Genomic DNA, 26,396 nt, shown 5'->3' on the forward strand with positions numbered 1-26,396 from the left:
AGTGCCTGGATGCCTTCCCCACTGGCAGCATCCCTCATTTCCCTGGAGCAACAGCAGTTTATCTTGCTGGTAACTTTTCATGACTCCAAAAGAACAACCAGGAGTGGAAGGATAAAGGGTTTTTTGGTGAAACCTCAGGGGACACCTTGTCCTGTGGGACCCTCTGGCCACTGCCCAGTGAGAGGGCATGTGTTGCTCTCACTGGATGAATGTTTTCTTGCTGCTCATGACATCAATATGTGTTTTTATAAGGTGCAATAAAGCACTAAAAGACTAAACTCATGCCCCTCCCCAGTTATGAAAGTTTGAAGCCTTTCTTGGCCTAATACCACGGCTCAGAGAAGTCCCTGCTGTACCTGATGTAAACATGTATTAATTAAAGCACTTTGGAAATGCAGAGTATTGACCTAACGGGCCGTAATGGCTCTTCTTGAGCAATTACAATCCATCACGCAGCTCCAGACTTCGGGAGGGATTTTTTTTATTGACCTGACGGCCCCGGGCGGTTTCCTCCCTCACACAGACCCTTCCTGCCCCAGGGCTCGCATCCTTCCCGGGGAAATAGTTAGAGGGGGAGGCCTTAAATCCCTTAAAATTAATAAATAGGACGTATTCCATCCTGCCCCCTCCCCACCACGTGCCTCCTCTCCCTCTCCCCCTCGCCAAGGGCACTTTAAAGCCTTTCCACCCACCTGCAGACCCCGGGAAACACCCGGAGCAAAATATTTATATCTAAAAGAAAAACTTTGTTCTTTCCAGTGGTGGAAACCCTTCTCAAATAAAGCATTTGTCTCCCGAGACTTACACCTTCTAATTTAATTTTCCCCTAAATCAAACAGGGTATTAATCCACAATAGAAAACACGTTCCACTTGCACAAACAATATTTAAATGGTATAATAGGGACATCTTTTACAAATACTTCTAACAAATCCTGAAAAAAACCCGAATGTGTGGGCTATAATTAATAGAAATGCCAAGTGCCAGCTAACCAGGAAAACTCCAGCATCATAAATCTGCCCCAAGCCTTCTCACACACGCTGATGGATGGGGACTTGCAGCTTAAATATTTAACAATCAATAATTCAAATACCTATCCTACCCTATTAAATTTGTCACATTTATTTATACATGCAACATCCAGCTGAAGTTTCTCTAAAAGTTGGGCCTCTTCCACCCAATAACAACATAAAGAATTTTGGAACAACGTTGGAAGGGAAAAAAAGGCATTGGGATATGAAATTTCTGTGGGGAAATAAGGAACAATGTGGGGGGGGAATTAAACCCCATATCCCAAGATAGTTGGCTTTGTCTCCCTCACCCTAATGGTTTTGGATAATGCAGTGTGCAGGCAGGTGCTGTGTCCTATGAATCACATTTATAGGAATATTTTCCAATTTCTTCACCGCCCAAGGCAGGGAGCTGCTGTTCATCCTCCGCAGATGAGTATTTCTGTGGCACAGGGTGGGCTGCAGCCCCTGCCCACACACTGTGTCCCTCCTGGAGCAAATCATGCAAAAAAATTTTTAAAAAACTGGAAAAAGGTGGTTTTGGGGCTGCCCTGAACTACAGTGACATTTTGCTTTGCCTCTTGGGAGGGAAGAGTGGGACAAAAATAAATAAAATAAATAAGCACATGCTGAGTGCAGCAGTGGCAAGCAAGAGGAGGATGATGATGATAACAATAAATGATAATACCACTGCTGATAAATAATATTATTAATAATAATCAAATAACATCTTTCCAGCTTACAGCACCAGCAGCCTGACTCTGTATCTCACAGGTTGTTGGGAAAGTGGGATGACTGCATGGTTTATCAGGTGGCTCCTCTCCTTGCCAACGACCTCCATAAAAATAACACCAATGGGGAAAGGAGCTTGGCTCTGTTTCCATGGGTCCAGAGGAAGAGGAGGTGGCTTAGAGCATCCCACATGCTGCTGGAGACTTGGCCATGCCTCTGGCATGAGGGTCCCTCGACCCTCTGGGCTTCATTTACTTTAAAGGAGCACCAAAACCGACCTGAGAGGTTACAAAACTCCTGCACCCAAATTGCTGGGAGGATTTGAAAATCCCCATGGAGCTGTCTATGGGTAAGGGATGAAGGGTGTTGACCGTGGTCCCTGTCCCCACTGAGATATGCCTGTGGGGCCGAATTACAGCAGCATAAATCTCTGTGGCAAATTTATTGCCATAATTTATCAGCTCCTGTTGCTGAATGGCCAAGCAGTTAATTTTGAGATGAAGTGGTGCCATTTTCATCAATACCTGTGTGCTAACTGCCCATCAAAACATCAGCTGCAATTAATACAGCGTTGCTGAAGCACTGAACCAATAAATATTCCCAGTCTTGGCTGCTCTTCAGCACATGTCGGATGGACCCATCGCCCTGGTGAGTCCTGTTCCAGTTGCATCAACAGGAACCTCTGCATTTAAGGAAGGGATTAAGTAGCCAGATCTCCCTCTGAGAGGGTGAAACACCTGCATTTCCCTGCCTAAATTCCACCCTGTGCTTTTTCCACCCAAAGTTTTCGATTTCTGTGAGGGGCTATTGAGTATTCCTCCTGCGTCCCGAGCCAGGCTGACACATTTTGATAGCAATAAATAATAAATGGGATTTATTTCCTTAGATGCTGATGGGAGACCTTTTCTTGCACAGGAAGAAAGAGAAAGCCAGAAAGCTGGAGGGAAAGGAAACGTGCAAGGAAAAGGAGGGAGAAAGCAGAAGGTGGTGCTGGAGCTCTGGATGGTGCTCACTGCTCTGCTGGGACAGGGTCACCTCCTGCACCCCTTCTGCTTCCTCCACCAGACCCAGGGCAGCTTCAGCCACCACTGCCAATAATGAAGGGTGTAAATAAATAAATAACAGTGAATGGTTTTTTAAGGGGGATGGTGGACGAGAGAATGGGCAGTAGTGAGGAGCAGGCAGAGATGTGGTGATGGGTGGCACCTCCCTTTTCCCTTTTCTCCAGCAGATTTTAATTTTTCTGTGTGTATTGGTGCAGTACTGTGCACAGGTGGGTCCCTGTCCCTCCCTCCCATCCCAGTACCCCCTGTGCTCACAGCCAGTGCTGGGAGGAAGCATCCAACTCTGGCAGCCCCGTGGGACAGGGTGGCCCACACTTGGGCTCTCTTCCAAGCCATCAGGGCACCACCACCACCATTTGGGCTGGTTTTTGCCCAAATTTGCTGTTTTTTTGGGCTGGGACAGTGAGCACAGCCTCAGAACCCTCACCCTCCCCTTTCTCCCTCCCTCCTCCCAGAGCCTGTGGGGGTGAAAGGGACCAATGCTGTTGGCAAGCCCCAGCCTGGGGTACTGTGTTTTCTTTGAGGACAGATTTGGCTTTTCCTTACTGTCTGGTCTCCTTTATGAGAAAAAAAAGCCAAATTGAACAGGCTCCAACCTGTCCTCAGCTGCCATGCTGTGCATCGCTGCCAGCATTGCCCACGTCGGAGGCAGAGACCAGGACACAGCAAGGGGCACAGACAGGGTCCCCCCCGGGATGGTGACATTAGAGCTGTGCCCAGCCTGACCCTCCTGCCCTGGCCTTGTAGCCCAAAACAAAACTCTGTGGAGGTGTGAGGAAGGAAATACCAGTGGTTTATGAGTGTCAGGCAGCTATTTTTTGTTAGAAAATACTCAGTTTTCCCCAAATAAAATGGAAGAGCTGGTGTTGCAGCTGGTGTTGCTGGGAGTGACGGTGGTCCCCTGTCCCCAAGGGCAGTGGCAGAGCTGCACCAGCTCTCACCCTTCTTCACCCTTAGTGTCTGCTTTTACGTAGAAAACAACCAGAACTGCTTAAATGCAAAAAACCCTTCCTGCAAATACTAAATGCTGCAGGTATCTTTTAAGCAAAAGGTGTTGCAGAGTGAAAAACTTTGAAGGGAACTTTAACATTTGTGAAAAAGCTTTATTTTTGCCTATTTCTGCCTACAGAGCCTTGCAGAGAGGGGCAGCTCTGCCGCAGCTGCAAGGTCAATCCCAACAGCAATGGCTGTACCGGGGATCCCCAGAAATGTAATATTTTTATAGTTAACCTCCATTTAAAGATGCATTGTTGCATTTGCAGCATTTATTAATCTCCTGGATCTTTCCTAGGTGTGCTTCGTGTCTTTAATTTGGATGATCAACCCGCAGAGATTCGCTGAGGATTAATCCAATATTGTGAGAGGAATGATTTTGTGTGACTGGACACCAAAACCACGGGGAAGAGCGGCCGATGTGACAAGAGTGACTCGTTTTACCCAAATATCCCCGTGATTTGGGATGAAGCTGCTGCCTGGGAGGCTGCCCAGGCTGCAGGGCTGGGGCCAGGAGAGCTTGATGCCCGCGATACTCGCAGTCCTACAGCCGCAACCCCACCCCGTGCCCGGCTGGGAGTAAATAACAACACGGCCTGGTAGCATTAGCAATTTTTTATTTTCCTTTTTTGTTGCATAGGAAATGCAGTACTTGCTTCCAGTAATTGTATTGTAATGTGAGAAGGTGGTAGCACTAATGGTTGAATACAAGAGTTAAACTAATCCACACCAGCTCAAAAAACCTGCGGAGACTTAGTTGAATAAGAATGGATGCCCACAGTGATTCTCAACCAATTACAATTTTTTTCACAGAACACAGTAAAACTAAAATGGTAACTATGAGAGTCAATACAAGTATACTAGAGGCACGAGGGGCCTGACTCATAAAAAAAAAATGAACACGACATGGTATTAACACGGGTGTCAAGTGAATTTGCAGCAGATCTTTCACACGGCCGGTGGAAATTTTAGCGCCTCGAATCTCAACCCGCCGCTGAGGGACTGGGCTGGGCTAGGGCAGAGTTCGAGAGAACCCGCACAGCCGGCCAAAATGGAGATTTCTCCTTGATTGTATTTCCCAAGAATTTCGTGGCCCTGTCCCCAAGGCAGCGGTGGCAGCAGGACGAGCGGCGGCGGTGGCGGATGCCGAGCCGGGCGCTCTCGCCCTACCATGCTCCGTCTAGAAACTCATCTTCTTTTTGTTTTTTCCCCTCATATTAATTTGTGGATGCAGATAAAAGGTGGGGGGGATTTCACCCGACACAATTGTTTTTGTTCATGCTCGAGCATAGAAGATTAACTAAGTGGAAAATAGTCTTCCCTAAAAAAAAAAGCATCCAAAGTACAAAAGTTCACATTGCGGGCGAGCGCTCGGCCCGACTGAGGTTTCTCTAGAGCTCAGAGGTAGCGATCGAGCGCGTTTTGTTCTGCTGGGGACAAGATCTGTTTGTGATCGAGTCGCCGTGTCCCGAGCCCCCGGGCTGTCCTCCCCCTTTTCCTCCTGCCAAGCTGCACCTCTGGGGTTCGGAGCATGGTCCTGCCTCGCCTCCTCCTTCCCACCCATTCCTGGTCTGCGCGGGGCTGGGGAGGCAGAGAGGGGAAGGGGAGGGAGAGCAGGGCCAGCGGGGCGAAGCCCACCCTCAATTTGGAGGAGAAATGCCCACCAGCCTCCCGTGTTAATAGCAAAGGAGCTTTTATGAATCGGGCCCAAAGTTTGTACAGAGTTTGTTTGAAGAAAAATATTGCAACTGTGCATGAAACTAAACAACCACATGAGGTTTTTTTTTTCTTTTTTTCTTTTTTTTTTTTTTAAAGGGTTTTTTCTTTCTATATGAGGAAGTCTGGTGTGAAGAAGGGTCAAGCATGGGTACCTGGTTCACCGCTGCCCATTAAGAAATCTCTCGCAACGTGAGCTCGGTCTCGTTTTGTGGGTTTAAAGGACTGTCCCTTCAATTTGAACATTTCTTCAGAGCAAGTTCTCTGAATTCTTAGGGTAGCTTTTCGAGACGAAAATCTTACCAGGCACGGATTTCTGGTCTCAAACACCATGTCCTGCCCTCTAGGAAATTTAAAATTAAAAAAAAAAAAAACAAAAAAAAGAAAAGGAAAGGAAAAAAAAAGAAAAAAAAGAAAAAAAACCCAAAACACAAGTAATACTGAATTTAAGTAAATGTATACCTCCAAAATACTGAAAACACCCCAAATCAATAAAGACAGAATTTGCGTTCTCAGTGAAATATCTTTAAACCTATCTGACAAGAACCAAGTCAGAAAAAAAGACTAACATAACTTTGAGTAATATTCATACAGCTACTAAGCATTATGGAATAGCATGCATTAATATTGTACGGTTATTTTACATCACCTATATCAGAAGGTTCTGACAGACAGCGAAGGCTACCGGTGTAGAAAAATCTTACTTCAGAAGAGCAATATAATACAGATTTCACAGGCACTACATTTTAATATATCAGGTATTATGCTGGTTTTCTTATAATTCTTTCTGTCCTAAAGCTGGCATTATAACAATGACCGAAAAGGCAAGGATCGAAGTAAACGGAAAGTAGATACCAAAGTTGATATATTCTTTTCTTTTTTTTTTTCAGATAGATTAGTGCATAGTTTTCATGCAGATAAACACTGCTATGCATTTACATTGTTGGAAAGCAGAGTGAATTGAGCCCAAGTTGTCACATTTTTGTAAATCATTTTGCCAGCCTGTAATAGCACCATGTAATGGATTTGCATTAAACATTAAATTGATTTCAGAATTGGTGACACAGTATTCACTACAGTTAAGTGCTATGGAATAGCTTCAATGTTACCTGCTATATATCAAAGCAATTTTCATCCCACTGCTTTTTTATTGGAAAAAATAAAAGGAAAATGTACTCGATACTAATTAGACTATTGCGCAGCCTTGGACTTGATGATGGCATAGCTGGGTTTACTGTCAAACAGTAATACATGCATTGACTTCAAGACAAAATTGGCATTGTAAGCTTGATTTAATGAAAATCCTGCCTAGCAGGCAGTGTTAACTTCACAAGACCTGCCTCCGACAGACCTCATGAGGTTGATTTTGTTATTTATTTATTGTTTAGGTGCCATTGAAGCTCTCCTTACATTGTCATGCCGGTTATGGTTTTAATTTTGTTCGATGGAGGCCTTCTACCAATAAAAAAAAAGAAAAAAAAAAGATATTTCCAGAGACACAATGCAAAGTACAATATTAACTGACATTCTTAAAAAAAAAAAATTCACCACAAGGAAAAAAAAACTGTTTTAGGCTATGTATCTGGGTTTTTTTGTATTTTTGTACAGTAAATATTTTATAACACTGTTACTACAAAGCTGCAAATATACGGAACAAAGAGAACTAGAGAAAGAAAAAAAAAATGTTAGAGGGATTTTGCATATTCCTGTGGGCTGACTGAATACTGTGGAGTTGAGAAATCTTGGTGTTTCTTTTCCCCTTCGACCTTAAGGGGAGGGGGAACAAGCAACAGAGACAAAGTGTACCATGGCTGCCTAAACTCGAGGCCCGAAAGTTTTCTTTTATTATAAAGGAAGAAGAATAAATAATAATGGCATTGCTGGGGTGTGCGGCATGAGAAAAGCAAGTGCCCTTGCTCAAAAAAAAAAAAAAAAAATTGAAAAAAAAACCCGAAAAAAGAGGGGAAAAAAGAAAGGAATTAACTTGGGAAAAAGTCAATTTGCGCTAAGCCATCCCTAGGGCTTTAAATTTGGATGGGCGGGGTGGGTACAGGTCAGAGAATTTGTGCGTCTGACGGTTCTGGAGAGAAGGAGACGGGGAGGAAAAATCATCGCTCGGTGGCTCCAGAGGAGCTCCCGGAGCTGGGCTGGGGCTCACCGGGACCATCCAGGGATGGATGGATGGCTGAGCAGTGCATGGATGGATGCATGGATGGATGGATGGAAGCTCCATCCCTCCTGCCCATCCCTGCTCGCCTCCCCGCTCCTCGAGGACTAAAACACTGTTTGTTCTCTACACCTGCACACAACGGAACTGCCGCGTTTCCTGCGTGAGAGGAAGGTGAACGCAAACTGAATTTAGTGTGTAATACTTTACAACCCCTGTTGGTTAACACCCTTGACCTCCTACCTAATGTTTTAAAGCCTTTAAAACATTTTTTTTCTCGCAATTCTGCTCAGAGTTCCCTAACTTTAGCGTCATCAAACTTAATATGACAAAAATACCTTCAAAAATACAGCATACCTGTAATGTCCATTTACAATGGTTCTTCAGTAGCCTATACTTCTCAAGCATAGGAATATGCTATACCATTGAGAGAAGAAAAATAACTGTATTTAAATACATACAAAAAAAGGAAACGGGAAAGTTTTTAACTTAAATCCAGTTCCCAAAGGAAAAAAAAAAAAAAAGCAATTCTATGAACGCTGCCTTTATAACGAACAATCAGAAATTCCACTAAGCTAATTTGACAGAAATTTTTCCTCATTTAAACAACATTACAAAAGTCCTGCATTATAAAATAGGGTAGAATAAATCAGTGTAATCAATAAAACTATACAACATACAAATTACATATCTTCTGAGTGGGCAGTTTAATTCTCTCTCTTTGCAGCCATGACTACAACATGCTCACTAAAAACAACTAACTGCCCAAACTATTGCTTAGTTTGTTTTGTTTAAAAAAGGGTGCAATTTTATTGTATATACAACCAATTTACTGGTAATACCTTGTCTCATAGCAAGGTTCTGACAAAATGTTTGTCTAGGCTTTTTTCCCTTCACTGTGAAGCACTGAAAGCTGCTATTTTTTTTTTTTTTAGTGCACATATGTCTTAATAAAGTAATGCCCAGCTAAGTGCTATAGGGAAGGCAAAGGATGCTGGCTAGAGGATGTGATACCATATACTAACAATCACACAATACAATAGAGCAAAATGACTACTCAACCACTTATCAGACACATATGAAAATCCAAAACATTTTATTTTTTCCTTAAATAGAGAATAACCAGTAAACAATTTTCAGAACTTGGAAGTTTAAAAACGTGCATATAAAAATGGGCATTATATACTTTTATTGAATGTGGATTGATTGCAGTCTGCTAATAAAAATGGGTGTGGGATCTGAAGAAAAAGGAAGTTTTTTTTTTTTAAGGCTTGCTTGTGAAAGGAACAGTTGTAAAACAAAAATTGCTTGAAGCAGGGTTCAGCTTAGTGCTTCACAGTTTGACTGCTTCTCTAAGAAGAGCCCTTCCTGCATGTGCATTCAAAAATCACAAAAGTACAAAGACAAACACCTAAAACACACTGCGTCAAGTGCAGCACCAACTTTGGTCAAATAAAAAAAAATTAAAAGAAAAATTAATAATTGCTAAGCTTTTCTACATGATATAAGCAGGTATTGCATATTTTCATATATCTGGGAGAAAACAAAACAAAAAAAGGAAGACTCCAAATAAAAGGTAAAATGCAGCAACATCCAAAAATACTGATAATCTAGCATCTACAGATCTCAGAATAGCACTGCCACTGACCATACAGGACAATAAACACTACTCCTATCTGCGGAACAACTAACATCCTATTTAATTCTAGATGTTGGAACTGACAATGGCTGACATAAAAGTCACATTTACAAAAAGTGTCTCCAAATGCTTGACTAGGGAAAAACCCCTTTCAATATAGGAACATGTGCAACAATTCCACAAATAATCGCTATCCAGGGCAAGGCACATTGATATGGAATTTTTTTTTTTTTTTGTTTCGTGCAAATTAAGAAAACAAAACAAAACATCGTTTCAGGGAAAAGATGAGGAGCAAAGTGTCTTCCCAAGAATTTCAGTTACTTGATTGTATAGGACAGTAGTAGAAACCCTTCTGAAGGGTCGAACAAACATAGTTTAAAGGCAAGTGCCTGGAATAGGGATTACAATATTGTGTCTTAATGCACTCTACTTTACCCTACATTAACTATATAAAAATTAGTTACTAACACTAGAACATGCAGAGACTTTCTCTGATTAGCTGGACTTGCCAACCAGAACGTATATATATGTATAGTATAGGAAACCTTCTTAAAGTTGCATGTGAAGCAAAGGGGTGCTCCGCTGTCTGATAGAAAAAATCACTTGCACTCTTTTTTTTTCTTTTTTTTTCCTTTTTTTTGTACATAAGATACAGGACGTTTGGGGTCCAAACTTCTTTTTTTTTTTTTTTTTTTTTCATTTTCTACTTATTTGTCTCTTTTTTTTCTTTTTTTTCTTCTTCAGCAAGTGCCCTTGCTTTGAACTGGCATAAGTTGTAAGATCAGCATCGTTCGTTTCTGTAATGATTTCTTTGCAGTCCAGAAAATGTACCAGTTCAGGGACACGAAGGTGTTTTACTTTCTGGACCGTTCTCTCTTATTCCCAAGGTGTTTGAGAACTGATAAACCCTATATTGCCGGAAACACGTAAAATTTGTCAGAATTGGCATAATCCATTATAGTGACTTTTAGCTTATAAAATTAACAGATATTATGATTTCATTTTAGTTATGTGCTTTGATAACAGAAAATGATTAATTAGCATTTAATGTAGTTAACATATTGTGGTAAAAGCACCATTAGATTTGTTTTTTTTTTTTTTTAATTTTCCTTCAGTTTTAAAGGGATACAAGTTCAACAATAAAAAACATAAAAAGCAAAAATAGCTCCCCTTTTTCTTGCAAGGCTGTTTTTTACCCCAATAATTTAGAGTCCTGGGGTGGAAGGACTTGGAAAACAAAAATAGAATTTTCAACAATCTCTATCTTACAAAGATATTTAGCTATCCAATGAAATTGCACTTTACTCAATTCAAAATTCGATTGTTTTGATTGATTCCTGTCAGTTTCTGTCAAAACAGACCAACTTCCCCATTTCTGCGTGAATTTTTGTGTAATTGTTGAAAATTGTTGAAAAATGTTTTTTTTTAAAATGTAAGTGCAGCATTTCAAACTTTTTTCTTTTTTTTCTTTTTTTTTTTAGTGAATAGTAGTAGTTTGATGTTTTAAATCGCTCTGCAATCGAGTGGAAAAAAATTGTTGACAATGCTCTTATGGTTCATGTTACGTCTCTAAGTGCCGACTGTAAAAAAAAAAAAAAAAGAAAAAAAAACCCCAACAACAACAACAACAACAACAAAAAAAAAAGAAACCTGCATTTTTTTTTTCCCCCCGATATGTTACAGAAAAAAAACATGCTCTATGTCTGTCCGGTAAGTTATATATTGCAGAATTCAGCTACTACAAAAGTTATAGTTTAAGTGTGTTTCATGATTTCTCAAGAAGTCTCACACCTGTATGGGAAAATCCGATGAGGATACTGTAAAACAGTTAGGCTCCATATGGAAAGTGTGTTACAACAGCGAGTTGGTAAGCAGCAGCAGAGGCTAGTTCTACTCAGTGTCACCTAACGCTTACACTACCAACGAAACACTTCAAAAGTTATGAAGCCCAACCATTTCCAGCACCATATGAGAAATTACAACAGTCCTAAAGTTGTCTAAAAAAAAAAAAAAAAAAAATTAAAAAAAAAATTAAAATCAAATCTCGAGAGAAAGTTACGGCCTTTGCCATTCAACCATAACGTTTGCCATTTCCATGTACGAGTTTGCTGTCGGTGTCTGCTCGCCTCCCCTTCCGCCGATGTGAAGTCGCTGCGCTGCGTTGCTGCTGCTTCCGTGTTACAGAGGTGGGAAGGGGTCTGGTGGTCTGTCCGGTGCGTGGTGGGAAGCGGAGACTTTTATCCCAGGTACCAGGACTGCAAAAAAGAGAAAGGACAAGCGTCAGCCCCGGCTGCCCGCTCTCGCTGCTTCCCCAAGGGCTCCGGGCATCGCCGCCAGCCTCCTCCACCAAGAGGGGGGCTAATTGAGACCGTGACGAATTGACCTAATTACAAAGCTTAATTAAAAATACTGTACAAATCAATATTTTTTTTTCCCTCGCCGACAGTCACTGGACATAGCTACAGATGAACGCGGGGGTCATGTCACGTTACAAGTTATCAATCTTTTTAATAGATGATGGCTTGAAGATCCCTCCAGTTCACTTTTGTCTAATCCCCTGAAAAGGCGATACACATTCGCCTCTCTGTGCCATTTATCACCCTGCAGTCGGGGTTTTCTTGGGTATTTAGGCATGTGCCAGCATAAGCATCTGTTGCTTTATACTGCCCTGCTTCAACTGTCTCGCTGGAACAGATGCACAGAAATTCAACAACAGGGCTGTTTTCTTAGGAGAAATGTGGATCGCTAGAGAAAAGCCAGGATAAAGCAAATCTGGGGGAAAGTGGATCAGTGAAAATGTCCCATACCTCTGCCCATACTTGTGTTTCAAAACAAAACGTGGGCCTCAACTAATAGCTTTTCTTTGGGAAAATATATTTTTTCCCCCCTTCTTTTTCCCAAAGGGAGGGAATTCCCTGGGAATTCAGCCCCGCAACAATACCGTCCTTAACCCAACGGCGCAGATGCCCGGAGCACAGAAAGCAATTTCGCTCCTCCATAGGAAAATAAACACAGTTGGGAAGCTGGAGTGGGCTCTGCTGGAGTCGGGGCAGTGCCACCACACCGGGGAGAGCCCGGCAGGGTCAGCCCAACCTGAACCCGGCATGAATGAGAGCAGTGTTAGGCCCTGGGACTGTGAGCGCGGGGGGATGCTCCTTGGCAATGACATATTGCTGTGGGAATACACCAACAAGCGGCAACTATTTAGCCTGGAGTAAAGTAATACAACAAGAAAGACTCAGGTATTAAAGAGCCGTTGCTGATACCCCCCGTTTTTTGCTGGGGCTCCTGTAATATATGAGGTGCGTCGGTGCGCGCGCACAGACCGATGACAAGTTTTACCAAGTTTTTCCTCCGCTCCTTTTCGGCGTCTGACGTGATTGATAGCACAATCAGCTCGGGGAGGATTTATGAACATTTACAGAAGACTCTGAGGCAAGTTTCATGTGGGACTTAGAGATTATGTGGTCTTGCCATGGAGGTAGGAACCGGTAAAATAAATAGCAGGGTTGGAGAAGTTGTCCTGCTTCCAATACACCTCATTAACTAACTCTTCCTCCGCTCGCCCTTCTGAATACAAACACACCGGTCCCATATCGGCTCCATCTATTGCCTACAGATTTTATATTTAGACGTACTCAGGCTGCAATTAAACGAAATAGTTCTCATATGTAAAGTTTATAAACAGAGGAAAGTTCTGGCAGGGTTCGCGAAGCGGAGCCAAGTCCCGTTCCCCTCCCTGACTGCGGGGCCCTACTGATTTTTAGGTGGGTGCAGGGACGTGGAGTGTGGGCTGTGCTGTGCTGGAGGCATCTCCAACCACTGCCAGCACCTCCGGCCACTGCCAGCTGCCAACTTCTCCAAACTTTTCAGGGTCGTCCCTCACACTTGTTGTTTGAGTGTAACAGTTTTTGGCCGGACTGGGAACTGTGGTAGTGCCCAGCAGGGATGAGAGGGGGTAAAGTCTGAGAGGGGATGGAGTAGAGGGGTTAGAACTGCAAGGGGATGGAGTAGAGGGGTTACAGACTGAGGTGATGGAGTTGAGGGGTTACAGTTTGAGAGGTGATGGAGTTAGGGGAGTTAAGATTGTGAGGTGATGGAGCAGAGGGATTGAACACTGCGAAGTGACTGAGTAGAAGGACTGAACACTGTGAGGCGATGGAGTAGAGAGGTTGAAACTGCGAGGTGATGGAGTGGAGAGGTTAAAGATTGAGAGGCGATGGAGTGGAGGGGTTAAAACTGCGAGGCGATGGAGTGGAAGGGTTAAAGGCTGCGAGGCCGTGGAGTGGAGGGGTTGAGCAGTTCCAGGCGATGATTCCCAACTCCAGTGCCCGATGTCCGGCTGCTCCATGGCCGCTGGCCCGGCACATGGCCCGCCGGCGGCGGGAGCCGCTGCCCTCGACACTCCTCCTCCCTCGTTTCAAAAACCGATTTAAGGAAAAAAAAAAAAGAGGCAGGAAATAAAAAAAAAAAAAAAAAAAAAAAGAAGAAGAAGAAAAAAAGCAGCGCAGGGGTTGCGGAGGTGGGGCCGGGGCTGGCAGCGCTGGGGTCCCCCGGCCCGCCCGGGCTCCGCCGCCCCCCCGCCCCTCGGTCCGTGTGTCCGGCCGCCCCGGCCGCTCCGTCCGTCCGTCCCCCGCCGCCCCGCGCTCCTTCACGCATCTCGCTATTCACCCCGCGCCTCGCAGACAAGGTTACCCCAGAGCGGCTCTGTAATCCTTCACTGAAATAGGCTTTATTGATTGCTCTGGTCTATTGTTCCCTTTTCAAGTCCCCCAAGTTCAAGTTCATCCCGGTGTTACATCATGTCTCGTTGCTAAGGGCAACCAGACAGCCCCAGACGTGACCGCCATCCGCAAGCGCGGCGCTGCGCCCTCCCACCGCCGCCAGCCGCGCTGACGTCGAGCCCCGCTCCCAACACACTGAACTATTTATTCTGCCTAATTTATGACCTCCACAGCAAGAGAGACCCCCACTCCAAAAACCAACACTGTTGTATATTTAATTAATCTGTCTTTCTCTGGCACTTGGGAAAGTTAGACAAAGGTCTAATTATTGTGTGTCGCTCCCCACACTTTTCTTTTTGGGGTGACTATTTGCATGGGAAAAGAAACGGCGAGGCTGGGCGCAAGTCCCCTCCCTCCAAAACACCTTTTTTTTCCCCCCTGCCCTATTGACATTTCATGAAATACTTTAGCTGCTTAAGGGAATTAGAAAAAAAAAATCTGATGTGAATGTAACTCCTTCGGAGTTGGTATTCAGTAACACAAATCAACTCATGACATGTTTAAATTTAAATGCTAACCACACACTCTGCGAGTTACTTTAAAGGTTAGTTTTTAATCAATAGAAGTTGCTGACTCGGGAGTTTTGAGCGGCGCAGTGCAGCTCTGGGGCCTTTGTCTCGCGTTGGGCTTTCAAACTTTTTTTTTCTTGAGATGATTTTAGCAATGATTTGCAGACACAGAGCGCTATTGTGCTCCTGACTAGCAACATGTCAATAAAGGAGTAGAGTTACCATGCACTAGGGTGTCAATATGACTCCTGCAGACACTGCTCGGCCTTAATACCAATGAAAAACTTAATTAACCCTTACAGGAGCGACCCAAACCAAACCTCACGCTCGTTTCAAAACTTCCTAGCCGGGGCTCTGCACGGCCTTGGCTGAAAAGCTGCTTTTACGGGACCCAAACTCCGAGCGCTTCGCCAACAGCTGCGTCCTGCTCCGCCTGCTCCTGCAGCCCCACTTGGATGAGATGTTTTATGGGCTGAGGCAGCAGAACTGCGAGACAGAGAGCGCATTTACCCAGCAGATCCCACCAGCACTGCTCTCGGGACACCGGTTTAATTTAGAGCATCTTACAGCTGAAGCGCACACACAGAATGATCCTCCTTTTTCTGCTAATCATTTTAATATTAAGATCTCATATCCCTCTCAAGCCTCCTATACACGTCTAAGTCTTCCAGGATTAGGGCTGAAGAGCACCATTGTTCCTCTGAAGCACCTGTGAAACTTCTCTGTGAGGGAGAGGAGACCTCCAGCCTCAAATGAAAACGTCTAGGAAGCGTATTAGGCACTTGGAGACCTGATAGTTGGGACCTGGCAAGGGTTTTTTTGCATGATTAGGGAGCTTAAAATGGAAAAAAGAAGCCTGCATCCTTACATTTAGATGGCTGAAGTATTTTATGCCTTGCTTTAGAGTGCTGCTCAATGTCTAAGCACCTCGCCCATTTCATCCCTTCAGTTCTGTAACCTATCCGACTGCACCCACTAGGAGAAGGCGGTGTTGCCTTTCTTAATTTAAAATCTCCATTTAAATAATGAGCCCTATCACAGTACGGTCAAGATGATATTATCTCTGTGCGTTTTCATAAAAGAGCCGGTGTTTTGTTTCCCTTCTATTTACTTTGCAGTACTGTTCTCCCAGCGAGTTTAGAGCTAAATGAATCCACTGGAGCTAAAGGTCCTGCTCAGTAAAATTGCTGCTACACAGTTGTCGGTGCCACTACGAATCTGTATTGTCCTGCCGAGCATCTTGCTGTCCTTCTCCAGAGCTCAAGGTGAAACATCAGAAAGAATTCTGCAGTCCGGTACGAGATCTTTGCTTCCCTTTCTCCAGTCAAATGAAGAAGTAATCTCATCAGGTTGAAAAGTGCTGACTAAGGATTTAATAAAGTGCCTGCAGATGTGTGTCATCTCTAAGGTATTCAACTCATGTAATGCAAAACAGTTCCACACTGAATGTGCTTATAAAATTCCATTTAACCATTGCAGAGCTCTATTTTACTGTTCTCTGAGGAGTATTATCACACTTTTTTTTCCCCCCCTAATTTACAACACCATGAAAGTTGAAACTCGTATTTGAGAATCCTCACAGTAGTAAGGTTTTATGATCCATAAACAATATCTACTTGACTGAATCCTAAACAGGAAGTCTGAGATGGCAATTATGGTTCTCTGATAATGCAAGTCTATTTGTTTCTTATGCAGTTCTGGAGATAGCAGAGACACACAAAAATCCCCCAGCCACTCCTGACAATCGGCTCTTTTGTACGGGAAGAACAGCAAGGAAACATTCCGTGATTCTGGATATTTAACAGGCAAAAAGCTCAGAGTGCCTCATGGATTCCTGTAGCAGTTTCTGCCCGAGCCAGGAGCCCAGGAACAGGCCTATTGTTTATGAAAACCTTCTTAAACCAACCAGCCTTCCTGCACGCCGTTCCTCACCCCCGGCCTCCCCGCGAGCACCGCGCACGTGTTTCCAACCAGAACGACAATCAAACCCAAACTTGTTCCATTTGCTTCTACCTGCACATCTCCTGCCCCAACAATGGGACCTTTCAGCTCGCGCAGAAAGCCGGGGCTGTGCACCCTCCCTATCTGTTTTTTGAATTAAGAAGTTAAACAAAAGTCCTCAAGGGCAAAGTTTAACGCTGCGGAAGGAGGTTGTTAATGTGGAATCCAGAACTGGGTGTGACAGTTGGCTTATTTCTCCGGGCGATGTAGGTTATTTAAGGACATTCACACGTTTGAAACTCTGACAAGCTCCATGCACAGGAGCTTTGGCTTCCCCATACCCACTCAGGGCTCAGACCTGCTCAGTGATAGCCATTTTCTTTAGGTTCCAGCCCAGTTTGCGTGCCTGGCGGCAGGACGGGTCGGTGCCATCGGACTTCAAACGCGGCCACCAAGGCTCTGCGGCCGTTGCTGCCCCGGGCGCGTGCAGGAAGCGATCGCTGCACAGGCCTGGGTGGGAAAACCCACCTGTGATAAGAGCCTAAATAAAAAAAACCCCAAACCCTACAGCTTTAGAGCTTGCCGGCAAAGTGGCTGTTTGGGCAGCCCAGCCCAACCTGAGCCATGACTGCTGGCACCTGTGAGGGCTCATGGTGGAGCGTTGTTTGTTTGGGGATGACATTTCTGTCACCTCAAGAACTTTGAGGCTCTCGCAAACATTAACCCTGGGGAGGTGAACTGGGGTAACGAGTCCTTCTGGTTGCAAAGATAAAGTGAGAATGTGAACAGTTAGGAAGCAAACTGGGCCTTTTGGCATCACCTTGTGAGAGGTGCCGGGAAGGCTCTTCCCCACGGTGCATCGTGTGAAAGCGAGGGGACAAAACTGGGGCTTTGATGCCATTTCAAAAGGGTTGCCAGGGTGAGGGGAGGCAGTGGCAGCTCAGCTTCTGGTGTGACTGGCTGGAGGGCTCCTGCAGATACAGCAGGAGCTGCCTTTGGTTTAGCCCACAGCTGAATTCATCCCACTCTTCTAGTGCTTCCTTCAGAGTTTCTCCAGGCCCCAAAATCTGATCCTACTGCATAGGACCGAAAGGTGAATATAAAAGACAAGGTCACCTTTGTGCCTATGAAAGTTATTTTGTTAGAGCTGGGATTAATTATTTAGTAATTATATTTTCCAGACTGAAATACCAACGGGGACGTAAGTAGCATGTTGGTCATCCCCAAAGGGACATAAAACAGTGAGAGAATCTTCTGGTTGTCCAACATCTGCACCCAGGGGAGTCACACGCCCCACTCTGAGCACATTTATATTGTCTGGAGGCAGATAAAACCTGTCCCAGGAGGGACACTGGTCTCCAGGCAATGCATACAGTAGCTCTGCATCCAATAGTTTTTGCGGGAATGCAAGTTGTGGCAAACTGCATTAAATTACGTGCAATAATTTTGTAATATGCACTTTTGCCTGCTGACTATTAAAAATGTATAGTAGTCCAAACCACTTCTCTCCTGGGACCAACAAACTCACTTCAGGCAAGATTTCTGCTTGGGTTCAAACCTCAAGTTGGGAACAGCTAGTGTTTTTAAATAAGTCACCCCAAACCCTCCCAAACCTATGAAAACACACTCATACAGTAACTCCTGCTGTTGTTCCAGACATCTGAATGTTCCAGTAAAGTGTCCCAGCTGGCCCCAGATGTTTCTGAAGTATAAAGCAATGCTCTGAGTGCTGGACCCCCTGCTGCCCCGACCTGGAGCTCTGCGGATTAAAGATTGACTGCGCTATGACATATTCGCATTTAGCCTGAATATAATACAGCAAAGACTTATCAATGGCAAATGTTTGAAATGTAACCCAGCCAGCAGAGTAGGCTGGCACTCTGAGTATGATGTATAAATAATGTATGGGAACTTAAGATCTAAATTAGATCTACAGGAAGAAAACTTTCCCTTTTCTCTGCCTCTAAAAGAAAAGTTCTCTCACAATGAGGTCATTTTCCTGCCCGTCTTTTGGTTTACAAAATTGCTTTTAGGCAGAGGGTCTTCCTTTACTTGGGGAACATTTTGCCAGTTACAGTTTTCCTCCAGTTTTCTAAACAGCCAAGCAACAAAGTTCATTTATTTGTTAGTAAATTGACTTTGAAATCTGCAAAATAACTTCTAAACTTTTGCGTGGTCGGCTGAAAGCTGACTGCAGCTACGCTAAACTGCAACCCTTGCTGTTTAAAAAAAAAAAAGATAGTGGAGTGAAAGAGAGAGAGGAAAAAGAAAGGGAGAAAGAGAGAGAAACAATCCCATTTTGGTTTTTGTTAGAGGACGGCATACTACATAGATCAGAGACTTTTCAAAAAATAAAAACCCCCACTGTACACAAAGCACAGGAAAATGTGAGGAAAAAAGGAAAAACCTAAAAGCAGCTTAGAATGTGTTAACTCTGCCATTCTGTCAGCTTAAAGAGTATTTTATGCTTGATCAACAGCTCTCTTTTATTATGCTTTTCTTTCATTCATTCAAGACATCAAAGACCAGAACCACCAGTGTACCTGATCTACCAGAAGAACTTGTAAGGGTGTTCTAAAGAAACGGGGGTATTGGGAGCCAGACACCCCTGCGGACAAGGCAGTTCAAAGAGAATATTTCAACAATGATTACATTTTGTAAATCTTTGTACGAAAGACAGCTTATTTCCTGCTTTTTTCATGAAAAATAGATTCTATCCATTAAAGTGAGCCCACAGTATGAAAGTTACTTGAGATCTGAGGTACAGCAAGCGGATTAAGTGGAGGGTGAGATGAAATCTTTGAGAGAGACGATGGCTTTCTCTGATATTTGTCGCTGCCATAAGGTTTTCTGAGTGGGCTAGAAACTTTTTTTTTATTATTTATTTGTAGAATTGCTGGTGGCAGCGAAGCCGTTTGTAAAAGCAAAATAAACCAGAATGAATCAGAAGGGAAAATTGCAACAAATAAAAAAGGAACTGAGAAAACAAATGGCTGCAAAAAAACCCTTTGACATGTTTGAAAGGAAAACTATATATATTTGCCCCGCTCTGAAAATCGCAGGCGAGCCATTTAAATCCTGCAGACAACTCCGAAGTGCAGTGCACAGACCCAAGCCAGCTGTTTACTTTTCCAAGCCCGTGGTGGTTTCTGCATTGATAAACTATATAACCTCACACACACAGAAGGGATTTTAGCTATGCCAGACCTCATTGCTCTGTCCTGCTCTCTTTATGTGCTGTCACAGAATAAAAATGATCCTAACACAAACCCTGAAATAAGATCTCGTTTCAGAAAGAACATCTTTGTAGATATTTCCTGAGTTACTGCCAAGCGGGATTTTTTTCGCCCATTCATCCTTTCAAAGTTTTGCTATAAACATAGCCAAAATTGTTCGGGAGTAATCAGAAATGACCAAAATATGACCCCCCAGCCAAGGCCAGCTGTGGGGAGAGAGGGAGGAAGCTGCCCTACTCCTGCGGTTGGGACAGCAGCCACCTCTGCCACCACACCTGGTGACACCCGCCGGCATCGGCACCTCGCTTCCCCCCCTCTGTACACACTTCTGCAAGAGAAGAAGGAAACAGCGGGATGCACGGAATCAAAGAGGCAAAACCAACTTTAAAACCCGCCTCACGGTTTACATCTACTATTGCGAGGTAAAAGCAAATGTGCTGCGAGGGGGGTTGAGTTCTGCACTTTACGCCTCGTTTTCAGACAGCCCCGTATTTTCCTCTGCTGGAAGCACAGCTAAATTTGCTTGAGAGTGCAACAATCCCATATTTCTTACAGCAGATCTCACTCATTTCTTTCCTTTTATGAAACAACACGTGCACCGGCGACTTGGAGCCGCTGGTAACCTCATGCCGGGAAGTCCCGTGGAAACTGGGACGGCAGACACACCGCTGCGACGGGACTTTCCAGCATTTTGCTGGGATGAAAGCAAAACCCTTTGGCTCCCCAAAGCACAGTTCCCCCCTGGACAAGGCACAAAAGCGGTGGGTGCCTGGAGACCCCCCGGCCATGAGGGTGGCTGCCCGGGGCCTGTGGCGGCCCAGCTCCCAGCCCCTCACCGCCCGTCCCAGGCCCCGGCTGCGCCTCCCCAAGTTCAAGTTCAGGTTTAAGGGAAATAAACCACTCCTCGGGAGCCTGCAGCCAGCCCTCATTTCCATGTGATCCCTCTGAACTTCGCCTGCGCCAGTGCGCCCTGTTTCCAGGGCCCGCCGAAGGAATGTTTTACAGTTAGAGCCCGCAGTGCTTTCTCAGGCATTTCAGACCCAGAGGCCCAAGTTTCAAGCTGCAGCATTAAAAGTTTCCACAGAGCTACTGCAGAGAGAGGGAGGGAGGGAGGGGGGGAGGGAAATGAGGAGAACAATATCGTCTTAATTGTCTCTATATAGCTCCACAGTTAAAGTATTACTTTTTAAAGGGACATAATTTATTCTGGAGGCACGGTGTTATAACAACCAGTACATACTTTCACCGCGGCGTAACCCGCTCTATTCTTCATTGTGCTTTCCGGTGGTGTTGCTTTTGCAGAACTCCTTGTTACGCCGTCCCCGATACTGTACTTACAGTTTTATTCAATTTAAGCCAGTTCCTGCAGTCCTCAGGCAAGCAAACCCCCCCCCGAAGCCTCAGGAGTTCTGCCTGCACCGGGACTGCAAAAATAATCTCCCCTCAACCACCATTTCTCTCCCCCCAAAGCTTCTTTACTTTTATTGCTTTAGACAATCGGGGAAAGTCATCCAAAGAAAATCAACCCCCAGCCTGGGCCTCCCAGGCTGGGCTCGCAGCGAGACAGCCCGAGCACACAGCACAGACACACACGTACACACACCCAGGGGTTTGCCCGGCACTCTCCTGCCCTGTCCCGTCCTGTCCCAGAGCCACAGGAGCTCTGAGGGGCCCAGGGGTCCCAGTGGGATGGATGGCTCTGCCAGCAAGCTGCTGCAGAGGCTTTGGCTCTTTGCTCTGCAGTTTGGGGGACAAAAGGTGGTTTTCATCCCTTTTTCCCCCCCATTTCTTCACTGGAGAGCAGGGAGGAGGGAAAGGTCACTACAGCCTTCAGAGGTTGAAGGCTGAGGTGGCCTTTCCCTGCCCTGGTCATCCAGCTCCTGTATCATCCTGACTCTGACAGCCCCAGTGGAGCTGTAGGGGACCCTTGTGCCACCACATCCCTGTCCAGTGGTGCCTCGTGGTGTAATGGGAGAAGACCCATCATGAATCAAAAGGTATTTGATCTACAACTACCAAAGGTACTTCAACTGCATTTTTTGACTGCCCTGAGAGTACTTCAAAGCCCATGGAGGGGAGAGAATAACTCAGACTGGCAAGGAGAGAAAGTGTTCCCTCCAAAATCCCCCTCAAAAGTTAGGTCCCTGCCTAACTGTGTCTGTGGGTGAAGTGGACAAATACCAGGGAGGATAGGTTGGTGGGGGACTGGGAGGTGCAGGTGGGGAATTGGGGTGTGGGCAGGGGGAACAGTGGGGCTGGCAGGGCACACTCCAGGCAGAGGGACAGCTTGGGACCCCAGGATGAGGCATCCAAGACAACAGCATGTTTTGAGAGGTGGGCAGAGCAAGTTTGGGTTTGGAGACTGCAAAGAAGGAAGAGGAACTGGGGTTTTGGCAAGGCCTAGGTGTTACTGGGCAAGGAGATCAAAACCGGTCTCCAAATTAACACAGACAGAAATAGGAGCAAGGAGGCAACTCTGGCACTTTTGACCTTAAAATTGAGAAGACAGTGAGCTGCAGGAAAAATTACTCGATTCATCAGGAAACACCCCTTCCCAAAACTCTTAAAAAAATAAAGCCAAGAGGGCATTGAGCTGAACAAAAAAACCTCTCCTGAACGTGGGAACTTTTGACATCTGCATTTTCCCTGGTGCTTGTACCTTGCTAAACTGCTCTAAGAAAACTGAAAGGTGCTTGTGCTCAGGGACCCAGCTGTGGGGATCCATTACAGGACTTCTGTCACACTCTGGGGAAACCCATCCAGGGATGAGTCCTACAAAGATCCATTGGGGTCAGGATGCTACAGGAGCTGCATGCCTGGGGTAGGGAAAGACCACCCCAGGCTCCAGAGGTTGCCAGCTCTTCGTTGGAGAAATGGGAAAAGGCTTTGCTGCACATGATCCGCCTTTGGATGAGGAGGGATGTATTAGACATGGTTGGCTAAAGGGAGTTGGTCTTGGCCTAGCTTGGAGCAATTTTCACACATACTGTGAGATGCCAGTGAAAGTCCTGGTGGAGTGTAAAGTCATTAAACGAGATGAAATTAAACAATTTAGTTATTTCTGCTTCATCATATTTGTGCAGTATGGCAGGCAGAATGAATTACTACTAATGATCAAATTTAGTAATACTAATTAAACTATCTCAATTTAATTAATACTAACAGAGAAAACAGACAAAATTACTAATGTAAACCTTGAACTTAAAATCAAAAGGTGCCTCTTCGCTTTTGTGAGTCACTGAATGTGAGGCTTTTTTCTGAAAATAGCCTGTGTAGAAGTGGCTCTTTGTACTCCCTAAGTAAGCTGCTTCATTGTATGGAGAACTACAGCTCTCCTCCAGCTCTCTTTCCCCTCTTTTTTTTCCCCCTAAATGTTACTACTTTTACTCCTCGTGTTCCCAGAGAGCTTCCAGGAGAAGAATTTGAGCTCTGTTCAGACTCACTCAACATCAACAGCACTGATAAAGCAGTTACCACTACTGGGACAAATTCTGCCCTGTGTGCTTGTAGGAAGAGATTTTTTAAAGTGCCTGTGGAACCTCCCTTGCTGGGAAATCATGGAATCACAGAATGGTCTGGGTTGGAAAGGACCCTAAAGATCAGATGATTTTCCATACCCCTTGCCATGGGCAGGGACACCTTCCACCATCCCAGGTAGCTCCAAGCTCCATCCAACCTGGCCTCAGCTTTCAGATCTAGCCTTCAAGACCAGTAATTTGAGAAAACCCCAAACCCAAACCCATCTCTATGTCAAGGAAGATGGCTTTAGAGTCACTAAAGACTCTAAAGAGAGTTAATACCTGTAGCCACAAAATCAAAACTCCACAGATATGTGAAGACTGCACTGCAAGACCCTCCCCATAAAGAAAATGTGAATTTTAACCTTCATCTTATCTGAGAAAGACTAGATTTACTCTACTGTGCATAGTTATAAGCAACAGGCTAGCGTAATTGAACAAAAATGTTATTGTATTTCTAAAACAAACTCCTGCCAATAACAAATCTTCCATCTCCTCCTCTCATCGACTTCAATGTATGTATAGCTGGGTCCCATACCACAGATTCTCAGACATGATCTTTAACCCAAAGGACTACAAGAAAGTCCTTAAAAAGACCCCAGCAAACCAGAGAACAGCCAAACAAGGAATATAATGTGTCAAAGTGTTTTTCCAAAATCTCAAATCTCATTGTTTAGCACATGCAGAGATGAAAAAACCCAATCCCACATGCAAATATCATATCTCAGTTTATCCCTTTCTTCCCTTTAAAAAGAGATACCTTTTCTGTTGTCATATTTTAAAAAGATGTAGTTATAGCAAAAGCACGAAAGGGACACCTCAAGTTGGGTGGAAGAACCTTAAAGCTTATTTTTTTCATATCCTAAAGGGCAGGGACACCTTCTACTACCCCAGGTTGCTCCAAGCCCCATCCAACCTGGCCTTGGACACTTCCAGGTATCCAGGGGCAGCCACAGCTTCTCTGGGCAGCCTGTGCCAGGGCCTCACCAGCCTCACAGGGAACAATTTCTTCCTAAATTATTGTGTTCAGCCTCAGAGGTGGCTGCATTGTGTTGGTTGTGACTTTGGCTACTCATATCTCATAATTAAAATTACATTTCATTGCTTTCTGCAGTGTATTCAGCTGCATCTCTTCATGTGTAATAACCAGTGTTTGCATAGATGATGTAACAGTTGGGTCACACAAGTGAATATGCCTGAGAATATTATGATTATAGTGTCAGTACTGTTTTCAAAATGGAATATTAATAACTGAAGCAACTAAAGGGAAACCTAGAAGATATTTTTAAGTTTAGCCTCTTGGTTTTTATTAGATTTTTTTTAAACCCTGGTTTTAAATTAAACTTTTCCAGTTCTACCTCTGTTCAAGCAGAAAATGCTATCAAAACAAAAGCCTAAAACAAGACAATGTGTTTTGCTGTTCTAAACTAAAACCAGGTAAAATTTGAAAGCTGCAGCTTCTCATGCTGTTAGTAATCCTTACTGACAACAGACACTTTTGTCAAATTTAAAATATAAACAGGTTTTACCAAAATTGAGGTAATTATGCTGTATTCCTTTTGAAACCCCAGTCCTTCCCCTCTATGTTATTTACATTTCTCTAGGACAGTCCAGCACTGGGGAGGTGATGCTCAGTCTCTTGGGAACATGGAATCTGCTGCAAACTGGAGTGTCCTTCTCTGTTAGGAAAAGGCTTCTTTTGGTCCCTTCTTGTGGAATTCAGTATTAATTTCAGAGCAGGACAGTCTGTATTCATTCCTTGACCTCTGTGTTAATGCCATTAAGTGAAGGTGATTCTTAGAACTGAGGTAGCTTAATGCCTATCCATTGGGAAGGATGTAGGGTTTGTGGCCTTTAATTTTTGACCTTCATTGTAGATTGTGGTCCTAATCCTTTGATTGCAGAATTGTTAAAAAGTATATATGGGAGTTGGCAAAAAATCTTAATGTTCCAGTAAATGCAAAAGCCATAAATCCAGCTGCTGACCTTTTCCATCCAGGTCACATGTGACACCTACTGGAGTTTGTCAGGCTGGGTGGAATTTATGGAGCTCATATAGGTATCAGCTGCGAAGGCTGAACTTTCATGAAATGTCTTTCGAAGGCACTTCCAAAACCCTTGTAAAAAGTCAGTATGGCTTTTTTTTTTTTCTTAAGGGTATACATTCTGCACACATTTTAAAAGGTCTCATCGTGCCACCTCTGCAAATCTTCAGCACTTGGGAAACTTCAGCTCTTAAATTATTACTCTTTACGAAATAGAGAAATCAGGCCAGGCATGTAATTATTGTGATTACTGACTTCCAACAGCCCCTTCCCAAGCCTGGCTCTCTGCACACTCCTTTCTTTCTGGTGTGCAGCCTCCTGCCCCTCTCTGGGATCGATGGCATCGATGGCCTATTGTCAATCAGAGAAATGGGATTTGATAGTGCCCTCAAGCAGTTGCAGAAGAAGGGAAGGAATACAAAACCTACCCAGGTCCACACCGTCAGCGTGAGATCAATGCTCTCAATAATACGTTTGCCGCCACGTAGCGCCCTAACTGTCGCAATTAATAATGTAGAAGGAGCTGATTAACTTAAGTAAAGTGCTCTCCACTGTGTAAACACATAAAGATCTATAGGGCCGAAGAGGAAAGAACGAACAAAACGTCATTTTTATATTTTATGTGGACACATTCTTGCTTTCTATTCTGCTCTTGTAACAATTACTGTACTAGCCACTCTGACAGAGTCAATAAATTGATCGTGGACCTGATGCAGCAGTGAGCAGACTAATCCAATACAGCATTATCTGCCATGGAGGCTGGGGTGGGCAGTGGCCAGGAAATCGGCCAAGCCAGCCAACAGCAGCAAGAGGCACAGAACTATAACCTTGCCCTGGACTGGTCTGATTTGTGTGTGTGAATGTAGGGATGGGAGCTGTGCTCTGCCTGTGCTGCACCCTCAAAGCCCTTCCAAGACTCCAGTTGGCTGCAGCACCCTGTGGTTCAGCAGGGATCAACCCTTAAACTGACCCTGTGGCTCAGGGAGGATCAGCTCCACTCTCCTGGACATGAATTTATGAATACCTGATGGTTTTCTCCCCCA

The 26,396-nt window shown here is 44.5% G+C and overlaps 1 protein-coding gene across 1 annotated transcript in view; it reads right to left on the reverse strand.

Annotated features, from left to right (window-relative positions):
• Nucleotides 1-4,398: 4,398 nt before the first annotated feature.
• NFIA (nuclear factor I A) overlaps nt 4,399-26,396 on the reverse strand; it is a 149,469-nt gene continuing 127,471 nt past the window's right edge. The window contains exon 13 of the mRNA XM_085067314.1: nt 4,399-11,575. Within this exon, the coding sequence (XP_084923440.1) occupies nt 11,558-11,575 (18 nt within the window). The 3' untranslated portion in view covers nt 4,399-11,557. The remainder of the gene's footprint in view (nt 11,576-26,396) is intronic.

This window comes from Lichenostomus cassidix, chromosome 8 (genome assembly GCF_008360975.1).
Source record: "Lichenostomus cassidix isolate B80296 chromosome 8, HeHo_3.0, whole genome shotgun sequence".
NCBI classification, from domain to species: Eukaryota; Metazoa; Chordata; class Aves; order Passeriformes; family Meliphagidae; genus Lichenostomus; species Lichenostomus cassidix.